Source organism: Knufia obscura, assembly GCF_036327395.1.
Source record: "Knufia obscura strain CCFEE 5817 isolate CBS 148926 chromosome Unknown scaffold_25, whole genome shotgun sequence".
Taxonomy (NCBI): Eukaryota; Fungi; Ascomycota; class Eurotiomycetes; order Chaetothyriales; family Trichomeriaceae; genus Knufia; species Knufia obscura.
Genome location: NW_027042711.1, coordinates 84648 through 102644, shown reverse-complemented (window position 1 = coordinate 102644; position 17997 = coordinate 84648). Strand labels below are relative to the sequence as shown.

The following is a 17997-nucleotide window of genomic DNA, read 5'->3' as shown; positions in this document are numbered from 1 at the left end:
TATGTCTGGACTAAGTCTGCATTGCTACCCTAACCCTAACCCTAACCCTAACCCTAACCCTAACCCTAACCCTAACCCTAACCCTAACCCTAACCCTAACCCTAACCCTAACCCTAAAGTTCCTATACTTAACATATGCCTACAGCTATAGTAAAAAGGTCTTAAACTTAGATCGGTCACCCCTAAACGGCTTAGGTTCCTTAATCTTAAGTTAAGTATTATCGTTAGTAGTACCTATAAGAGTAAGGTTAGTAGTAGAGGAGTTACTTAGCTTACCGCTTAACCCTAGAGTAGATATCCTACTGTCGATACTAAGTAACTAAAAACTTTCCGTAAGTCCGGTCGGTGATATAGGTTGAGTCGGTAGTATAGTCTTATTCGTACCTGTACTCATATACGATCGAGCTTAGTGAGTATAGTAGTTAAAATGTTATGAGGCTGTTGTCCTTTACGTGACTAGTAAGGGTACGAGTAGAACCTCTATGTTCTACTTAAGTAAGCTAGGCTAGATGTATTATAGATAAGCCGGGGTAAGGTTCGTTATATACAGGTAGGGGGTCTAGTATAACTTAGGTTAACTACGGAACTATAGAACTATATAAAGGAGAGTGTCACGAATAGCACGTGACATAGGATAGGTACATAGATGCGTTGCGTGTGCGATTCTTCCGCTTCTTACAAGCGTTGAATCGCTGTCGCCCCTATAGGTAAATAGAGTATTTAGCCACTGATAGTGATAGAGTCGTCCCGAGATCCTGACAGAGAGTCGTAGCTATATACTTATAGCCTATAGTCCCGAATAGGAATAGTCCTGTTTATACTGCTTAGTATAATCAGTAGTCCGAGAGGCGCTTAGTACTAATCACCCTGATTACGCTGATCATTCCTTGGACCTACTAATCACATTCCCTGGTCACGTGACCCCTGTCTTATCTTTTTATCTGCACGTGCTAGGCTTCCTCGCATGACCTTCCTATATTATAACCAGCGGCCACCTCGTGGTCGTGGACCATAACACCCTTCTCATACCCTTGGCAGTTTAAACATACCCACCAGTGAACTCGTCCACGGTGGTATGAAGGGGCCCTTGTCATCCAAACCTATGCGTCCCCATCAGGTGAAGCTTTCCCCCAAAGGGAGAAAATCAAGATGTAGGAGTGGTCGACAGCTTCAGTTTCCCCGTCAATGGGACACCCCCCTCAGACGCCTCAGTGATTCCCGGCATTCTCATGCTCGTCCGAACACCCTGGAAGGTCCCCGCCGATTTCTCAGCAATTCCCATGACAACCGCTCCCAAAAAGGACAACCATACTTGCAACGCTTTCCCCGTCGAAGGCAACGACCCCCCAACAAACCACAACCTGCAAACGATTACCTCCATTCTGCTGTCCGACGGCGACACCAGGAACAGGGTTCCTAGCGCACCCCACGCCAACCCCTCCGACCACAGAAAGGTGACCATCTTTGCAACGCTTTTCCTGTTAGGGCGACGACCCCCCTTCAGTTACAAATGCACACGCGGTTCCCTCTCTTCTACTGTGTCACAGCAACACCGGAGATTGGTTTCCCGGAGCACCCCATGTCGCCTCCTTTCAACCTCAAGCCAACCCCAACCTTCAACACCATTTACCCATCAACGGCAGCAATCCCCCATCCCCCACTATCACCATATGCTTGGGGTCCTTCCAAAGTCTTACGGTAAGTAGGGGAACAAGGTTCAGATAACCGCCGCGCCGACCCCCTTCAACCTCAAGCAACCCCCACCCTCAAGGCACTTTCCCCCTCGATAGCAGCAATCCCCCAGCTTCTCAGTATCACTAAAGGTTTTGCGCTCCTATAAACTCGTATAGTAAGTACAAACGAGGTTTCCCTAGTCCCTACGTAGACTCTCTCACACCTCAGAGTAACCCCTACCTCCAGTACAGTTTTCCCCTCAACAGAAGCGACCCTCCACCTTCTCAGCACCACCACGAGATTTGTGCCGCTCCAATATTATGTAGTAAGTACAAGAACAAAGGTTTCCTTAATCTTCGCGTCAACACCCCTAACCTCGGGCCAACCTCTACATTCAACACACTTTTTCTCTCGAAGGGAGCCATCCCCCACCTTCTCAGCATCACCACAGGCTTAGGCTTCCTCTAAAGCCTTATAGTAAGTACGGGAACAAGGTTCGCATGGTGCCCGTGCCGGCCTCTGCCGACCGCAAAGATACCCTTACTTGGCCAATCCCCCCATCAACGACAGTAAACCCCCATTCACCAAGCACCCTAGGGTGACGCTGACCACCATGTGAGCAGTAAGGGGTAAGGCCGCATCGAAACGCGTGGTCGCCAGCTTCAGTCAAAACATCGCGTCTGAGAAGGACGAATCCACTCAACCCCAAACCTACCAAGCACCCTCAGTGAGCCTAGGGCCGTGCTAATGGTCTCGACAAAGCAAACGAGGAGGTCGCCCAAGCTCTACAGTGAGTAGGGCATAACTTGAACCCTTCCATGATGATGTGGCTCGTTCGCACTTGCCCAAAACTTCCACATATTGGGATCGACAGCAGACGCGTGCGGGGAACTCGTGGAGAGCACATCGCAAGAGCTGACCAAGAAGGACAATCGTCGGCAGAAGATCACTCGAACAGCAAGCGACGACATTGCGAGAACCGAACAATGGCACGAGGCAATGGCCGAGAAGGCCTCTCCGATTGCGAAACTTAGGCGGCGAAGAAGCTGCACGGAGCTAGTGCTGCAGATATGATGACAGTGCAAAGGACGCGAATGCACGAGAAGATAATCAGGTCGACTTGCGACATACACCGATCTCCTCTTAGGAATCATTCCTCGAAATAGAAAGGCAACAAAAGCTGATGGTCCTCTGGCGTTGAGCTCAAAGCCATCTGCCATTTTCATTCGAGTCTCGACGCGACAAGCGCGATGCTCGCGTAGGACGAGGAGGGATTAGATGGTCGACCAAATACGCAGTCAGCCTACCACCAGAGGCATGCACCGTGAACCTTAATCGTCTCCGGAGGGTCTGAATACTTCAAAGGCTCGATTCTGTTCGGAATTGTTGTGCTAATCGAACATCGAGGACATCGACGGTGTGCAGGTACACGCTTCTTCACTATTCTGTATCGCAAGCTGCACCGTGTACCGTTACTTGCTTACTCGAAGCCATGTCTCTTGCCTAGCAGGCTAGCACGCCGCAGAGATCGATGTATATTGTGCCAGTCATACTGAGTAGTCGGAGAAGCATGGGAACAGGGTAAAGGGCAGAACTTGGGATCGTGCCGAGTGGGCTAGTGTTTGTACGCTCATCTGTCGTTTGCAGAACATGTCTGCGTTGCATCAGGCTTTAACCCGTGCTGCTGAGAAGTGCATCGCCCTATAATTGCTATGGCCAACACGAAGTGCTCGATGAAGGCTCCGTCCGCACAATCAAACTGGCCGAATTTATGCTCGTGCTTCGTCCGGTGCTATAAGCCTAAAGTGTATACCTAGAGCAGAAAATTAGGCGTGGCTCCGGTGCCTAGAAGACCCTAAAAGCTACGTTGGCTTTACCCGGACAAGCAAACTGCAAATTCACTGAAGGCCACTTTGCTCGTCCGGACGGAGGAAGCATTCAGCATTGGCTGTACGGTGGATTTTGCGGCCAGTCTACTCGTTTTAGCACAGAGACCATGAACGCTTACCGAATCATTGCATCGCCAGCTTGAGCCAGAGTGCTGCGCACCAAATGCGATATTAGTGCGACCCTAATAGGATACGACCGCATATATAAAGCTCTTCGCCATCAAGGTAAGAGTGATCTTTAGTAATGCGCAGCTCACTTAGAATCTCACTAAGTCCACTAGCGACTACTACTTGTGCACGGATACCAAACACTGAGTGCTAGTACAGCTCAGCCGCGCTCTACAGTACAAAGCAAGACTCGTAATTAGAATCGCCACTAGCCGGCTTCCGATGCATCGCCGCCGGCCACGAAGTCGCGACGAAACAAAGAATACCCTGCTTGCAGTCAGGTCGATCGCGATGGACAAAGAATCGCACTGATGACATGGCTCGAAACATCGTGGACTGTGTCTTTGTCCCACTTCGCAAAATTTCCATGGATGGCCACGACTTATGTACGCATTCACTCGAGTCGCGAGCAACTTCCACATCCCTACATCGAAACCTTTTGCGTAGGAGGCCAAGCTCAACATGCTGTCCAACACCACAATCTGGAGCAGAACGCTTCAGCTCGTCGTCGGCATCCTCCTCATCTGCAACATCGCAGCAGCCTTCGACTACAGCCATGTGAAGCATCCTCGACAATTTCTCAAGAGAGTTCCGAGGATTGAGATCAACATCCCTGGAGGCAACACCCCGAATCGTGGCGGCGGCGGACGTGATGGCGGTGGACGTGACGGTGGACGTGGTGGTGGGGACCGAGATTACGCCGGCGGTCGTGGTGGTATGCGAGGTTATGACGGTCCCTGGCATCAAGGCAGCTTCTTCGGTCGACAAAGCAAGAAGTTCGACGACGTCCCAATTGACGGCGACAACGGCATCCACACTTCAGAGTTTCTCGATGCGGCTCAGGCTCTCCCGTCACTCATCGATGTCCTCGATACCGCAACTTTCCTACCAGCAAGCCAAGATAGCTTGAACAACATTCAGAAGATCAGAAAGCGATATCAGGCTGCTCAAGGTAGTTCAGGCACTTTACAGAAGCTGGTCCAGAGCGAAAAAGATGCCAAAGTATCTTACTCAGGCTCAGCATCAGAAGCATTGCTCTGGCTAACTCGTGGTCTCGACTTCACGGCGCAATCGCTCAGGAACGATCTCAAGGACAACAAGGATATACCAGCTGATTCGTCGTCGCCCAAGAAGCCGCTATCAGATGCATTCAAGAAGACCTACCCTGGCACTCTCAAGCGGTTCCAATCTGGAACGCAACAAGCTGCGTTTGGCGCTGCTTGGTCCTTGGTTCCCGATCGGAGGGACTTCTATCGAAAAATAGGTCAGTCTGATAGCAGCCAAGCCGGGCTGGAGGATACAGAGAAATGGGTTACTGCGCTGGAGAACATAGTCGGTATTCTCAATGGTTTCATCGAAAAGCCGGAATCGAGGTGGTAGTCGGTTGAGTCGGAGCATTCGTATGTCTAATTTCTTTGTGGAATTTTCTTGATGTACTTAGTATTCAGTATCGTCAATTGCCATCGAATATCTTTGCCACAAATGTCTTTCCTTGAAAGCTCGAATCACCATGCCTGCTCACTCATGCGAGCGCACAGTCGAGGTACCCTGCGGCACAGTCATCACCAGTCCCAGCTACTCGAACAACTCCGGGCATGAACCCCACGGGCTCTTTGGGGTTTTACTGGCGAGTAAGGGTGGCACGGGCACGTACAGGCCAATCTGACGTGCCTACAGCGCTGCGTACAACCTCATCAGGATAGCGTTGGTTCATACCGGTGCGAAGCTGGCGTTGTGATTGGCTCAACCTCAACACTCAGGCAAGACGGAACTTTGGCTGACTTGGCTCCCGGTTTACAATGTCACTCGATTTCTTGAATTGTACTCACCGGCCCATCGTGGCACATCTGAGGCAGAACGTGACTTGCTTCTGGCCTGGCGATCAAGTTGCGAACTATAGTTGATCGATGGCTATGCCTCTCTACGCTGTGCTAAAATTAGATTGTGCAAGAATGAATATATCATGCTACAGGGCGGTCCTCGAGTAGAACAATGAGCACAGCACTTATCACAGACATACAGTCTCCCTCGGCAATCTACATCCACGCACAACCAAGACAGATACCTGCGATACACCTTGCGAACCAGCTGACCTGTCCGTGAACATGAACCACCTCTTCCCATCGATGCCGATGGGCGTCCATCAGAACCAGCAACCATCCACGATGTTCATTCTCTCCGAGAAACTAGCCAAAGCAAAAGAGCTGACCATCTCCCAACTCCATGCCAACGGCGTTCAAGGCCCACCACAATACGCTGTGAAACTCTCCGACTCAACAATCGATGTGTCCAAGTTGAGTACGCCGCAAGTGCAACCTCCTCAGCAGCCACGAATGCAAGGCCACTACACCCCACAGCAACAGCAGATGCAGTACTTCGCGAACCCGCCATATCCTGTTCCAGGCGTTTCGAGCCCAGATATGCCGATACCGCAGCAACCATCTCACTCAGAGTCCTCCTCGAAAACATCATCTTTACTCTCTTCGCTCTCAAGCCGCGCGGAGTCCTACCTCAACAGATCGTCCTCCTTGTCTTCGACGCTCGGCTTGCGCAGTAGCGGGAATAACGGCTATCTTCCAGCGAACATGATCGTGACACAGTCTACACCGATTGCCACCATGATCATGCACTCATTCTCTTCCAGGATCGACGTCTCTCTCCACTTGGCACATCGCAACTTCACCATGGCTAAGCCTGATTTCCTGTCGTCAGGCCACCACTTCGACATGCCACTGCCATTGTCTCATCTTGGTCAACGTCGGCTCACAACGGTGAGATGGAAGAAAGAAGAAGACTCATTCACAGGTAGCACCACTGGCATCCGTCTCGATGTGGTCGACACTCGACAGACCGTGGCGCGGTATCATAAGAAACTCAACTTGAGCACCGGGAAAACCAACGCTATCGAAGTACTGTTGCCGGCGGAACTGTTGATGGATCAGGAGCTGGTAGACACGGTGGTTGTGACAGCAATCGCTATGGCAAAGCATCGTGCCAAGTCTGAGGAGGGGGAGAAAGAGGCTGCGGGTGAGATCGTAAGCGCCCTCGTCGGAGCCTAAGAATGATGAACCCATAACCACCGTAGGGTCAGGAAAGGCAAGTATGCTCTAGCTCAACTCGGTCAATCGGAGAGTGTGTGGTGGGGACAACTGGGTTTGTCCGATGAATGCTTCTCATGCAACGTCCCTAGAAGTCAGCAAGTATCACGCCATACCATGCAGAAACGACTCGCATTTGATAAAGGCTCTGGTGCATTCGAAGATACAGGTGAGGGATGGCACAAATGATTCGAATGAATCCAACAAAACGTGTGCCTACTGTATTCTCAGCCAGCTTGCTCCTGATTCGGCGGCCGAAATTCGAAGGTAGGCAGTCGTAGAGCCCACTACTCCATCTTCATTTGATCTTGGACGGGGCCGGGCATCGCTCGCAGGTTACAATGAGCAATGCCACCACGGAGCTATTAGTAGCGGTTTGCACTTGTTTGGCTTCTCGAGCCGCAACCGACATGACGCTGCTGAGATTAGCCTCTGACACGCCACATGTCAGTACAAAACCTGTCTTGACGCAGTTCTCTTTCATCAGCTGTGCTTTTTCGTGCCATTCGACATGATTGTTGCTGTTCGGGGTATTCGGCTTCTATCGGTATCGTTAGTGAGCTTTAACTTCATCAATAGATACCCTACCTCTTTGTCCATCGCTCTCGCCGGTATCCTGCTTGGGTGGCCATGATTCATGTCCAAGCGTGCAACTGCTCCGTAATGTTCATCAATCGTTATCACCTCGACTCCCTAGCCCATCAATCTCCAATGTCGTCCTCCCCAACACTGACGTCCTAGCCTCCGTGTCCTCGCAACACGAACCTAGCGCCAACTCACAGGCCTAACACCGATACTCCTAGCACAACACATTGTTAGCCGCCAGACCTGATTCGTAGCCTCGCGATAAGATGGTGAAAAGGTATTCGTACAGGATGGCAATTGCGGCCGAATCCATAGCGCTCTGATAGCTGGCGGCGGATTTGAGGTTCAGAGACAGGCAGCGCTTGTGAGATGTTGTTGGGTGACAGCCAAGAACGAAGCGCACGATTGGTTGAACGAAAGAGCCTTCGGCAGGATCATTGTCGGAGCAGTATGGAAACGGAGCTGCAGACGATGTTTGCTTCTTGCCTTCGGGCAGATGTGCATAAGTCGAATTCATTATTGTCGCCAGCGCGTTGTGGTTACCGGTTGCTTGCGCATGGGGACGACTGGCAGATGCCGCGCTAGGTTGAGACGATTATTCGCAGAGTCTGAGCACAGTTGTTGCGAGCGCCGTACCTGAATTCAGATCATCCTTCTGTTCATCAGCGCTGAGGGTAGCGCTGAGGGCAGCGCTGATGAACATACATGGTAAGAACTTCTCATTGGGCAGTCGCCCATCAAGAAGGAGCCAGAGATTTGCCTGCTCCCTAAGACGCCGTTCCGTCTTCATTAAGTGACTCTATTTGTTTGCAATGATTGGTGTTCAAGCTATGTAGTCAGCCTAACAGTAGATACGGCCTGTGTTCCAATAGATCAGAGCAACACCAGGAGCCTTCAACGACTTTGATGTGGCAGACAGCGTTGCCGAGCATCACAAGAAAGGAGGGTCAGATGTTGCGCAGAACCCAAATTCTGATGCGTGGACACAAGACCAAATATCTTCACAGAAACTCGTATCTTCAAGCGTTAACTTCAACTAAGCTGTACCAGACGTACCAAATTGAGAAGAGTTGTATCGGCAGTCGGCCAACGCCTCCTCAAATACGACTGGGCCTCGCCGCGATACGGATGCCATACAGCCTGCTCTTCGTATTGGACTGTTCCTGCTGCATATAGCCTGCTCCCTTGTGTGCATCGGCGCGGCTCCGAGGTTACAGAATGCGGATGTTTGAGGATGCTGAAGTCGTAGCCTAGTGCAGCTGAATTTGCACAGCTTCCGATTCTACTTGTCGTGCTGTCGATCGGACTGGCGGTGGCGAGAAAATTGAATGGTGTGGTGGCCACGCTTTGCGTGACTTTTGCATGCCACTGGTGTGCTTGGTCTTGACCTGCTCACCTTCAAGGACATGCCTGTGTGCTCGTGAAATGCTCTGGTTGATTGCGCTTTGCTTCGAAGAGGTTGGGAAGTCCAAAGTGATGTCTCATTGCCGAAGAAGTTCAAGACGCACGGGGAATCAGAAGAGGTAAGACTGGTCATGTTCACTATTCATATCAGTAACTTTAGCTCTTTCCATGAGTGCCAGATAAGGCGAGGTCGACGTTGTGCGTGACCATCCACGGCTGCTTGAAGTATTGTTCGCTTGCTCGTGCCAGTGGTTATGCTGCATGATGGAGTAAGCTGATCAGACATTCTTCAGCGACAGGCTGCTGACAACAACTTTGCATGCGCTGCTGTAGGAAGGCAAGTGTGACTGGACTTCTCGGAGTTCATCTGGCCGCGGTAAATCAGGTCCTTCGCGTGTTCACGTGACGCAAGCCGAGGTTTCAGCTCACAGTCGCGAGCTGCTGATTTTCTTTCAAGCTCAGCACCTCGGCGCCTGCAGGAGCCAGCTGCCAGTTGTGCTCCTTCTGCGCGCACGACCGCATCCGATTTTGTGACCATGGTAATCTGTTTGACCCTCACAACCACTAAGCCTGGCTCTGCCTTTGTTGAAAGGCTTGCGACATGAGAAGCTCTCAATGCGAGGAGCAATGTCGAAGCCGTTATGTTCTGCCTGCCATCCAGGGCTAGGTCGCGCTGATACAGGATCAGAACTCAGCCTTTCATGCTCGCCCGCAGCGACCTCTCAAGCTACTAGTATCGACGCCGCCTGCCACCAGCACCGACACCCATGCCACGACGTGCTGATTCATCACAGAGCTCCAGGTATCACGATCGCCAGTCTTCTTCGAAACGAATGTCATTTGAAGAGCCCAGTATGAAAGTTACACGAAACGCGAAGATTAGAATTCCAGCAGTCGGGTGGACACAACATCTACAAAGGCCGGTCCGACCAGTGCAATGAACTTCAGAGGCAAACAATCAAGCCCAACGTTCCCGATCCTTTGCTGGTGGCACATATGCAGAACTATCAAGCAGAAGAAGTTGACCAAGACCATCGATACGCTTTGGCCACCTCCAATCTACGAGTAACGCCAGCTGGCGCAGCCTTCGGCGTATGTTCCCAAGCGGTCTCGCCCAGCATGTGGAAGCATCGAACTGTATCATGGCAAGAGTCACGGATCGACACACTGGCAAGGAGGATTTCAATCATGGCTGAAAGGTCTAGGGGTGCGGAATCATCGGCAGACCCGACTAGCTCGAGCCATCGAAGATGCTGCGGGAGGATGTCTTGAGCTGAACATCTTCCACCCCACATACTGTCAGTACGTTCGGCACAATGACTTACGGTGTGCGAGAACTGTCCGGCCAAGACATGTTCTGCTGTGGCCCGAGTGGAGTAGAATGCAGCTTTGCACGCAAAAGCGATCCATTCATTCTACGCGAGATGTGAGTACATCAGCAGGTAGCATCAACCATCAAGGCTCAAAACTTCGAGCGAATGATGCGAATTCTGTGCGAATGCGGATACGACCAGCCAAACCGAATATGGCTAAATCTGCGACTCTCGATGGTACGCCTGACCCTGCACGCATTGTCATTGGTCTAACAAAGCAGTATCATTCTGAACCTAAACCAGCCACGCGAAGTGCTACTACACGACTGCTGTATAATGCGCATGCAACATATACTAGACCCAGTGACTGGAGGTGTTGGCTACATGGTAACAGATTCGTCGAGCATGGTTTCCAGAAGTCATCCATCAATGCATTTCCTCTTTGCAACACCGCATGATTTACTTCACCAGTGACTACGGATCTGCTGCTGCTGCTGCTCAAAAGAGCTTGCGAGGAACCGCCCGAGATGTCCCTAGATACCTCTTCAGCACTGATCGTGGTTGGCTTGTCTCTACTAGCCATTGGTCTCTGGATTGTAAGCAGACTCGGCTCTGTAGGCCGGCATCTCATTTCGATGACGACTATTGAAGAGATGGTTGCTAACAAGTAGTCTCATTACACAGGTAATCGCCCGACTCTTCCTCTCGCCTCTCAGCCGGCTACCTGGTCCTTTCCTCGCCAAAATCTCTTCATACTACGTAATCCTCATCGACGCTGCCGGCAACAGAACCCGAACCATTCATGGCCTTCATCAACGATATGGCACAGTTGTCCGCATTGGCCCAAAGGAAGTTTCCTTCACGTCTCCTTCAGTAGTCAAAGAAATATACAGCCAAGGTACACCATACATGAAAGCACCTTGGTACGAATCAATGAGCTTGCCACCTGCGGGTATTTTCTCACTTCGAGACCGCAAGGAGCATGCCGCAAGGCGCCGAATGCTCAGTCATGCGTTTTCGCAGGCGGCATTGAATGATGCAGAGCCAACCATCGGCGTACTTGTGCTAAAATTGATCGAACGCTTGGAGAAGGCAGATGGACAGGCTGTTGATATGTTGCAGCTGTTTCGGAGGCTGTCCCTCGACATCGTTGGTCAGCTGTTCCTCGGGCAGTCATTTGAAGCTCTGGATTCAGAGGAGCCGCCGAAGTTTTTGGAGTGGATGGACAATATGTTCATCAGCCTGGGCATCCAGTATGCGTTTCCGGCTGTGTATCGGCTTATAGAACTTCTACCGGCGCAGCAGGTACAAGACATGATAGCGGGGCCCACCAGAATTGCCGAGTATGGTAAGAAGGCGTACTTTGACTACATAGCCGAGCACGGGAGACAGTCGAAGAGACGTGACTTGCTGACGAAGATCATCGGGGCGAATGCTGAGGGCGGCAAAGATGATGAGCAAGCAGTACTTAGTGACCGAGCGACATATCTAGAAGTCGGAAACCTGATCTTCGCTGGAACAGGTAAACAACCAGTCATATCATATCGTTCATGTTAACGTAGTGACAGACACCACAAGCACGACGTTGACATATCTCTTCTGGGAGTTAGCCAAGCATCCGGAATGGCAGGACCGGCTGAGAAAAGAGCTCAAGGCTCGAACCTCGGATGCGATTCCTAGATATGTGGACCTTGCCGACCTGCCAGTCCTGGATGCAGTCGTGAACGAGAGTCTCCGCTTACATCCTGCTGCTCCAGGTAGTTTGCTAAGGAGCACGCCTGCAGGTGGACGGACAATTGATGGCCATTTCATGCCAGAGGGAGTGAGTCGTCGCTCTAATCGAAGATCCGTACTGATTGCTACAGACTGTCGTCTCGATGCAATGTTACACCACACAGAGAGATCCAGATGCGTTTCCAGAACCCGAAACATGGAACCCTGATCGATGGCTTGGTCCAAGGAAAGATGCAGATGCTGAACGCGCCAAAGAGCTTTTTATGCCTTTCAGCAAGGGTCCTCGTGCTTGCCTAGGACAAAACCTTGCTATGATGGAGCTGAAAGTTACAACTGCCAGCTTGTTGTTGCATAGTCGCATCAGCGTTGCTCCTGGCACGACTGATGGAGGGATGGAGATGATGGATCATTTTCTTGCACTGCCGATAGCCGGTAGGTGCGACTTGCAATTCGAGTCCTTAAGTACCTAGCACGAGCACAAGTCGCGACCGCTGTCAACAAGAGATCCGAAATCCAAGTAAGCAATCCCTTCCGGGTATGACTACGTGAGCAACAACTTCTGAATAAATTCAATGCCTCCGATGCGCCTCGCTTGTGCCTACTCAAACGGGTCTAGTGTGGAACCGCTCCCAATCCCAACTGCGCATCTGTGGAATGACCTTTGCGACTTGCTCTTCTAAATGAACTGTGATATAAGTATGTCTTCCAACGTTAGGCGTCTCATGATGGCAGAGGTTTTATGAAATACTCACAACTCCGCAATCAAAAAGACCTGCTGCGTGGACAGTGGGCCTGAGCTCGTCGCGTCTTTCCATCAGCAAATGTCGGTCTCAATTCTTTGGTAATACACTACCACTCAAAAACCTGGTTCTCCTCCGTGTTACTTCATCCGTCTGCAACGACACCTCCTACAGGTCGCTGGTCAGCGAAGCCTCCTCCCCGCTCTGCGACCTCGCCAACACACCCGTACCCAGAACGGGTTACAAATCTCGGTCCTCACCTGCAAGAGCCATTGGTCATCTCATAACCAGTACGCACGTTGCGGCGAGCCTATGCGACGAGTACGCTGCTAGAATCGTTGCATCCTGGTCAAAGTGGGTCTCGTGCTCGGTCTTGCAACGTTCAGGAGGAGGTTAAGCAGTGCGTGCCGATAGAGACCAAAGCATAACAGGCAAGATCGTATACTGCCTCTGAACACTTTGCGCTGCCAGCTGTGGATTTTCCTTGGCCGTTCGTGCTTGAAGCTTTTGGAACTTCTTTCCGTTCTCTTATACATGTTCGACGATCGTGACTTCCTCGCATACTGACAAGTTCGAGCCAATGCCGACGACCGCAGCCTGTCAAACCTGCAAACTCCGGCGCATCAAGGTAAGAGATCGAACCTGTCCTATTGCTTCTGACTCAGATGGTTCCAGTGCGATGGCGGCAAGCCCACCTGCGAAAGATGCGCGAAGTCCCGACGCATCTGCATCGAGTCCACTCCGTTCCCCCAGGCACCTCTCCAAATTCACCTTGAGAACCAATACGCGAGCGGCAAGATCAAACGACCACGCGGACCTCGTTCGAATCTGACTTCTCGTCCGAGTTCCGACTTACACACCCGTGCGCTTGCCTACTACCAGCAATACCATCTACAGCCGGACGGCGAAGGCCTACCAGCAGGACTGTCCTGTTGCGTACATGCATGGAAGTCTTCTGGGAGGTCCTCAGAGTTGGTGGATCTTGCACTCTCGGCTATGGCTCTTGCTGTGTGGTTTCGAGCTCAGCAAGATTCTACTGCCCCCGCGGAAGCCTGTTCTGTCTACGATCGACTCATCCCACTTGTAAAACAGCGGCTCTCGGATCTTTCGACTTTACAGCAACGGGACGTTGATGCTACACTGCTTGCCATCTTTCTCATGGGACGTTACGAAGGCGTGATGCATGGCTGGTCTTCCAATGCACAGCATGCTTGTCCGTTGTGGCAGGGTTGGTCTCATCACGATGGAGTGATGGCACTCTTGAAGTTCTGGTACGATAACCTGAGCCACGAACCCGCTACAGCAATCATCAAGCACACTCGTCGTGGATCTGTCAGGTCTTCCCTTCTCAGAACTCGTCCCTTGCAATCCTGGTTGATCAACGGCGAGCGATTTGGCGAGCAGGGTCTCGACCTCGAAGACGATCTCATTCGTGTGCGTACTGTCAGTCTTCGATGCACTTTGGCCAAACTCTCCACGAACGAACGATCCGCCGAACAAGCGGAAAAGATTGACCTTGAAGCGCAAGACCTTGACAAGGCATTACAAGACTGGGCGGACAAAGCTTTGAGCGGTTACCACATACACTCGGTTGTCGCACCTGATACGCTTCCGTCGAAACATCTCTATTCAACAACTGTGTACAGTTACGATACTCTCGCAAGTGCCGCAAGATGTGCGCAATACTTTGCAACAAGGATGATTCTGATTAGCACGAGAACCCAAGCCAGGGAGAAGGTCCTTGCAGCAACTCGCGACGCTGGAATTGGCGGACTCCTGTGCGATCGACCGCAGATGGAGAACAAAGTGGCTCTGAAAGCGATGGCGAACTCACTAGCCTCCACATTACCATTCTGTCTTGGGCTATTCGAGGCTGCACAGGTACCAGGCTGTCGGCCAGCACTCAGGTCCAATGACAGTATCAGACCCTGGCATGCCGGTCTGCTGGTGTGGCCTTTGACAATCGCCTCAAGTCTTCGATCTGTTGATGACAAGCAGCGGTCGTGGTTCAGGACTGAGCTTACGGAGCTTGGAAGAATGACAGCAGATGGTTTCGTCCAAGACACACAGGCTGCTCAATTGCTTAAAATGTAGCGTTCGAGGATCGCTTGTCACCGGAATGTCCGTTAAGCGCGCAGCAGTTCGTGAAGTTTCTCCAGAATCGGCCTAGCTTCTACACCCTTGCAGTGCCTTGATGTACCATCTCTCGGCGCGGTTCAAAGACCAACCGAATCCTACCGACACCCTGTTGAACACAGGTTAGGCCTCACAAGCACCCCTCGATTCGACATGCATCTAGTATATCAGTAAGTCAGTTCCACGATTACAAAGATGGTCTAGCCAAGAAGACCTTCTCAATATAAAACTGAAGCCTTCGCTCTGAACGACGATGCAGACTTCTTTGATCTGCAACCTTGGATAGTGTAGTCAACATCTGGTCCAGCCATAGCCTACGCAAGAAGACCATGACTTCACGAATCATCCTCATCACCGGTAAGCACACTCCACCGTTTGGTTCAACCTCCCCTGACATTCAGTAGGCGCCAACTCAGGCGTCGGTCTCGCCGCGACGAAAGTGATTGTCGGCGCTTCAGAAAAGTACCACGTCATCATGGCTGGTCGTTCTCGAGAAAAGCTACAAAGCGCCATGTCAGAAGTCCAACAAGGCAATACTAGAGGCACTGTCTCGACATTACTGCTCGACGTCACAGACGAGAAATCCATCGATGAAGCCGCCAAACAGGTCCAAGAGCAACATGGGCGAGTCGACGTGCTGGTCAACAACGCGGCGTTGGGCAATGTCGAGCCTAATGTCAAATCAAGATTCACGTCGTCGTTGATCACCAATGTCGTTGGGCCTGCGATGGTCGCCGAGGCCTTCCGCCCACTGCTCTTGACAAGCGAAAGTCCATACTCCATCTTCGTGAGCAGCGGCATGGGGTCTCTTACTATGGCCGCCGAACCAGGGGCTATCACATACATGCCCAATGAAAATGCATATCGAGCGTGTAAGGCGGCGTTGAACATGATTGCAATCAAGGAGTGGCAGGACTTTAAATCGAAGGGCTTGAAGGTGTTTGCGTTCTGCCCGGGTTTTGTGGTGTCGAACTTGAGAGGCACGAGTGAGGAAGCCAGGACTGGTGGGGGCCAGGCTGGCGATCCTGCTGTATCTGGTCAGTCGCTGCTGGATATCATTGAGGGCAAGAGAGATGCGGAGGACGGAAAGTTCGTGCACAAGGACGGTGTGTATCCCTGGTAAGAGCTTCGCGGTACATATGCATAAATCAGTGTAACAGATGTCGCTCTTTTGGCCCAATCGACGCCGTCGGGATCATGACTGTGACATGTTCTATAAACGTAGACACAGACAGCCAACTTGAAAGGTTGACAGACCGTCGCCGTTCCTTGACGAATACCATGCTTGTGGAAGTCGTCAGGTACAGGATAGCACGGTAGTTAGATACGAAAAATACCGCTAAGCGGGCTCTTCTTCGTCCATTCACCATCTCCTTGAATCTACAGCTCTCGAACATAAATTGAACCTTACCTTTCGCACCGCTCCTACTAAAGTAACTTTGGCCGTGCCTCACATCAAGCATTGGTGCCGGGTCCGTTGCTCTTCCTCTTCCTCACTGCCTCCAACGTCTCTTTCTTCTAGTTCATCTTCCATCAGTCGGATCATCTACCATATTCCACTCTTCTGTATCGTTCGGACCGACCTCACAGCATCCTGAAGCACAAACAGTTCCTTATTTCTCCGTCGTACATATCGAGCGGAGGCCTCAGCATGCGTGGGGTGGAAACTTCTTAGCGGAAGTAGAGGAAATACTGCGCTTTTTCTCGGTCTGTGCAACTCTTTCGGAACGCAGCCGTCGTCAAAGAGGCGAACAGAAGTTTTGAGGCGATCTCGATTACAAAAGCAGTTTCGGGACAGGAATCACTGGGTGCCCATGGGAGGAAGTATCGTAGTCAAGCTGAGACGAGCCGGCAAACGGAGCGACGCAGGTGTAGGAGCCTTCCGCTCATGTAGCTCTGGAGTAGCAAGGCAAAGTTGTTGCTGTCGCGTCCGCCTTCTGAAGCATATCTCTCGCAGTTCAAGGAAGCATGAACCTCCTCAATTGATTCAGTGCTCACCTTGCTTCGGGATACTGCGCTTTGTCACGTCGGCCACAGCAATCCCATTGGTGGCTGGGCCTGATCTTCCTTGTAATGACACCGACGACGTGAACAGTATCGCTGGAGACAGTATGCTTGCTCTTCGGTGACAGGGGTGGGCCAAGGAGGGAATGCTGTTTGAGCACTTGAGGATCTGTACCGCAATTAGCTGGTCTTTCTAGCGATTTCGATTTGTCAACAGCACGTCGAGCTACAGTGTGCTTAAGATAAGCAGACTTCGGAAGAAAGGGTTGGAGACTTGGCAGGGAATCTTTTTGATTCTGTCATCTCGCTGGTGTATGAGAGCAGTGGAGCGTGGTATCGTGACGGAACTTGTCGAGATCGCGTATTTCATGCTTGAGGAAGTGCTATGCTAGGCGCTATGGGAGATGATGGTTGATAGGGTTCCCATCTGCTGTTTCCCGCTTCATCATGACGGCGGCTGACAAGTGTTACAGTCCAGTCTCCGCACGGAATATCAACGTGGCCGCCAGACCTGCCCAAAACTGTGCTTGAAGCGGTCATCTTGATATTCCGTGCGGAGCCAGTTAAGTCATTCGCATGAGAATGATTGAGGCGGTCGCGGACGGGAGCCTTATTGTTGATTGAGGTGCCGCGAGCACTGCAGGTGCGGAGATAATTTGGTGAAGTTCATTGCGGAGGATATCAATATATGCCTTGCAGCCTGAGAGGTCAGAGCCTTCAATTGGCAGCGCAGTCGTTCTCAGACGGAAGTCTCACTTCCGCTGCGCATCAATAAGATCAGCCATCCCTTTCGGCTCATACAAGCTTCTCACGGCTCGTTGACGCCCTCGACGCCTTCTGTCGTCTGCATATGATGCAAGAAGCTGGTAGAAGTATGACTATGGTGATGAGTGAGAACCACACGACCGCCGGTTTCTGCACGATCAACGAGTCTCGAGATCGACCAAACCACGCTCGCAGGTGCTGGCAGACCCCTAACTCAACACCAGATGCAACACGCGCTGGCCACTGTGCAGCACAACCGTGTAGTTTTCCTGATCGACGATCCAGCTGACACAAATCCCGCTCACAGACATTGTTTGTTCAAACATGTACTCGCCCAGACTACAGCACGTTCAACGCGACTTCCTTTATGCTTCTTTCAATTAATGAGCAATCACTGAGCGCTGCTATGGCAAGCGTCTCTTTGCTGACTATGCTAGGTTTCCACGAGGTCAGCCCAAGGATCACTACTTCTTCCCCCGAAGCTAGA

At 51.4% G+C, this 17997-nt stretch overlaps 4 protein-coding genes across 4 annotated transcripts; all 4 read left to right on the top strand.

The window, feature by feature from the left end:
• Positions 1-4193: 4193 nt before the first annotated feature.
• PMZ80_011129 (uncharacterized protein) lies at positions 4194-5111 on the top strand (the record flags this gene model as incomplete). The annotated part of the gene is made up of 1 exon (XM_064879517.1): positions 4194-5111. The coding sequence occupies one exon, from the start codon at positions 4194-4196 to the stop codon at positions 5109-5111; it is 918 nt and encodes a 305-aa protein (XP_064724754.1).
• Positions 5112-5836: 725 nt separating this feature from the next.
• On the top strand, positions 5837-6790 carry PMZ80_011128 (uncharacterized protein; the record flags this gene model as incomplete). Its single annotated transcript, XM_064879516.1, has 1 exon — positions 5837-6790. The coding sequence occupies one exon, from the start codon at positions 5837-5839 to the stop codon at positions 6788-6790; it is 954 nt and encodes a 317-aa protein (XP_064724753.1).
• A 3868-nt stretch (positions 6791-10658) lies between these two features.
• On the top strand, positions 10659-14699 carry PMZ80_011127 (uncharacterized protein; the record flags this gene model as incomplete). Its single annotated transcript, XM_064879515.1, has 6 exons — positions 10659-10727; positions 10816-11653; positions 11700-11953; positions 11997-12297; positions 13202-13233; positions 13281-14699. The coding sequence occupies 6 exons, from the start codon at positions 10659-10661 to the stop codon at positions 14697-14699; spliced, it is 2913 nt and encodes a 970-aa protein (XP_064724752.1).
• A 371-nt stretch (positions 14700-15070) lies between these two features.
• Positions 15071-15864, top strand: PMZ80_011126 (uncharacterized protein; the record flags this gene model as incomplete). The annotated part of the gene is made up of 2 exons (XM_064879514.1): positions 15071-15098; positions 15146-15864. 2 exons carry the CDS (start codon positions 15071-15073, stop codon positions 15862-15864), a joined length of 747 nt encoding a protein of 248 aa, XP_064724751.1.
• Positions 15865-17997: the final 2133 nt, after the last annotated feature.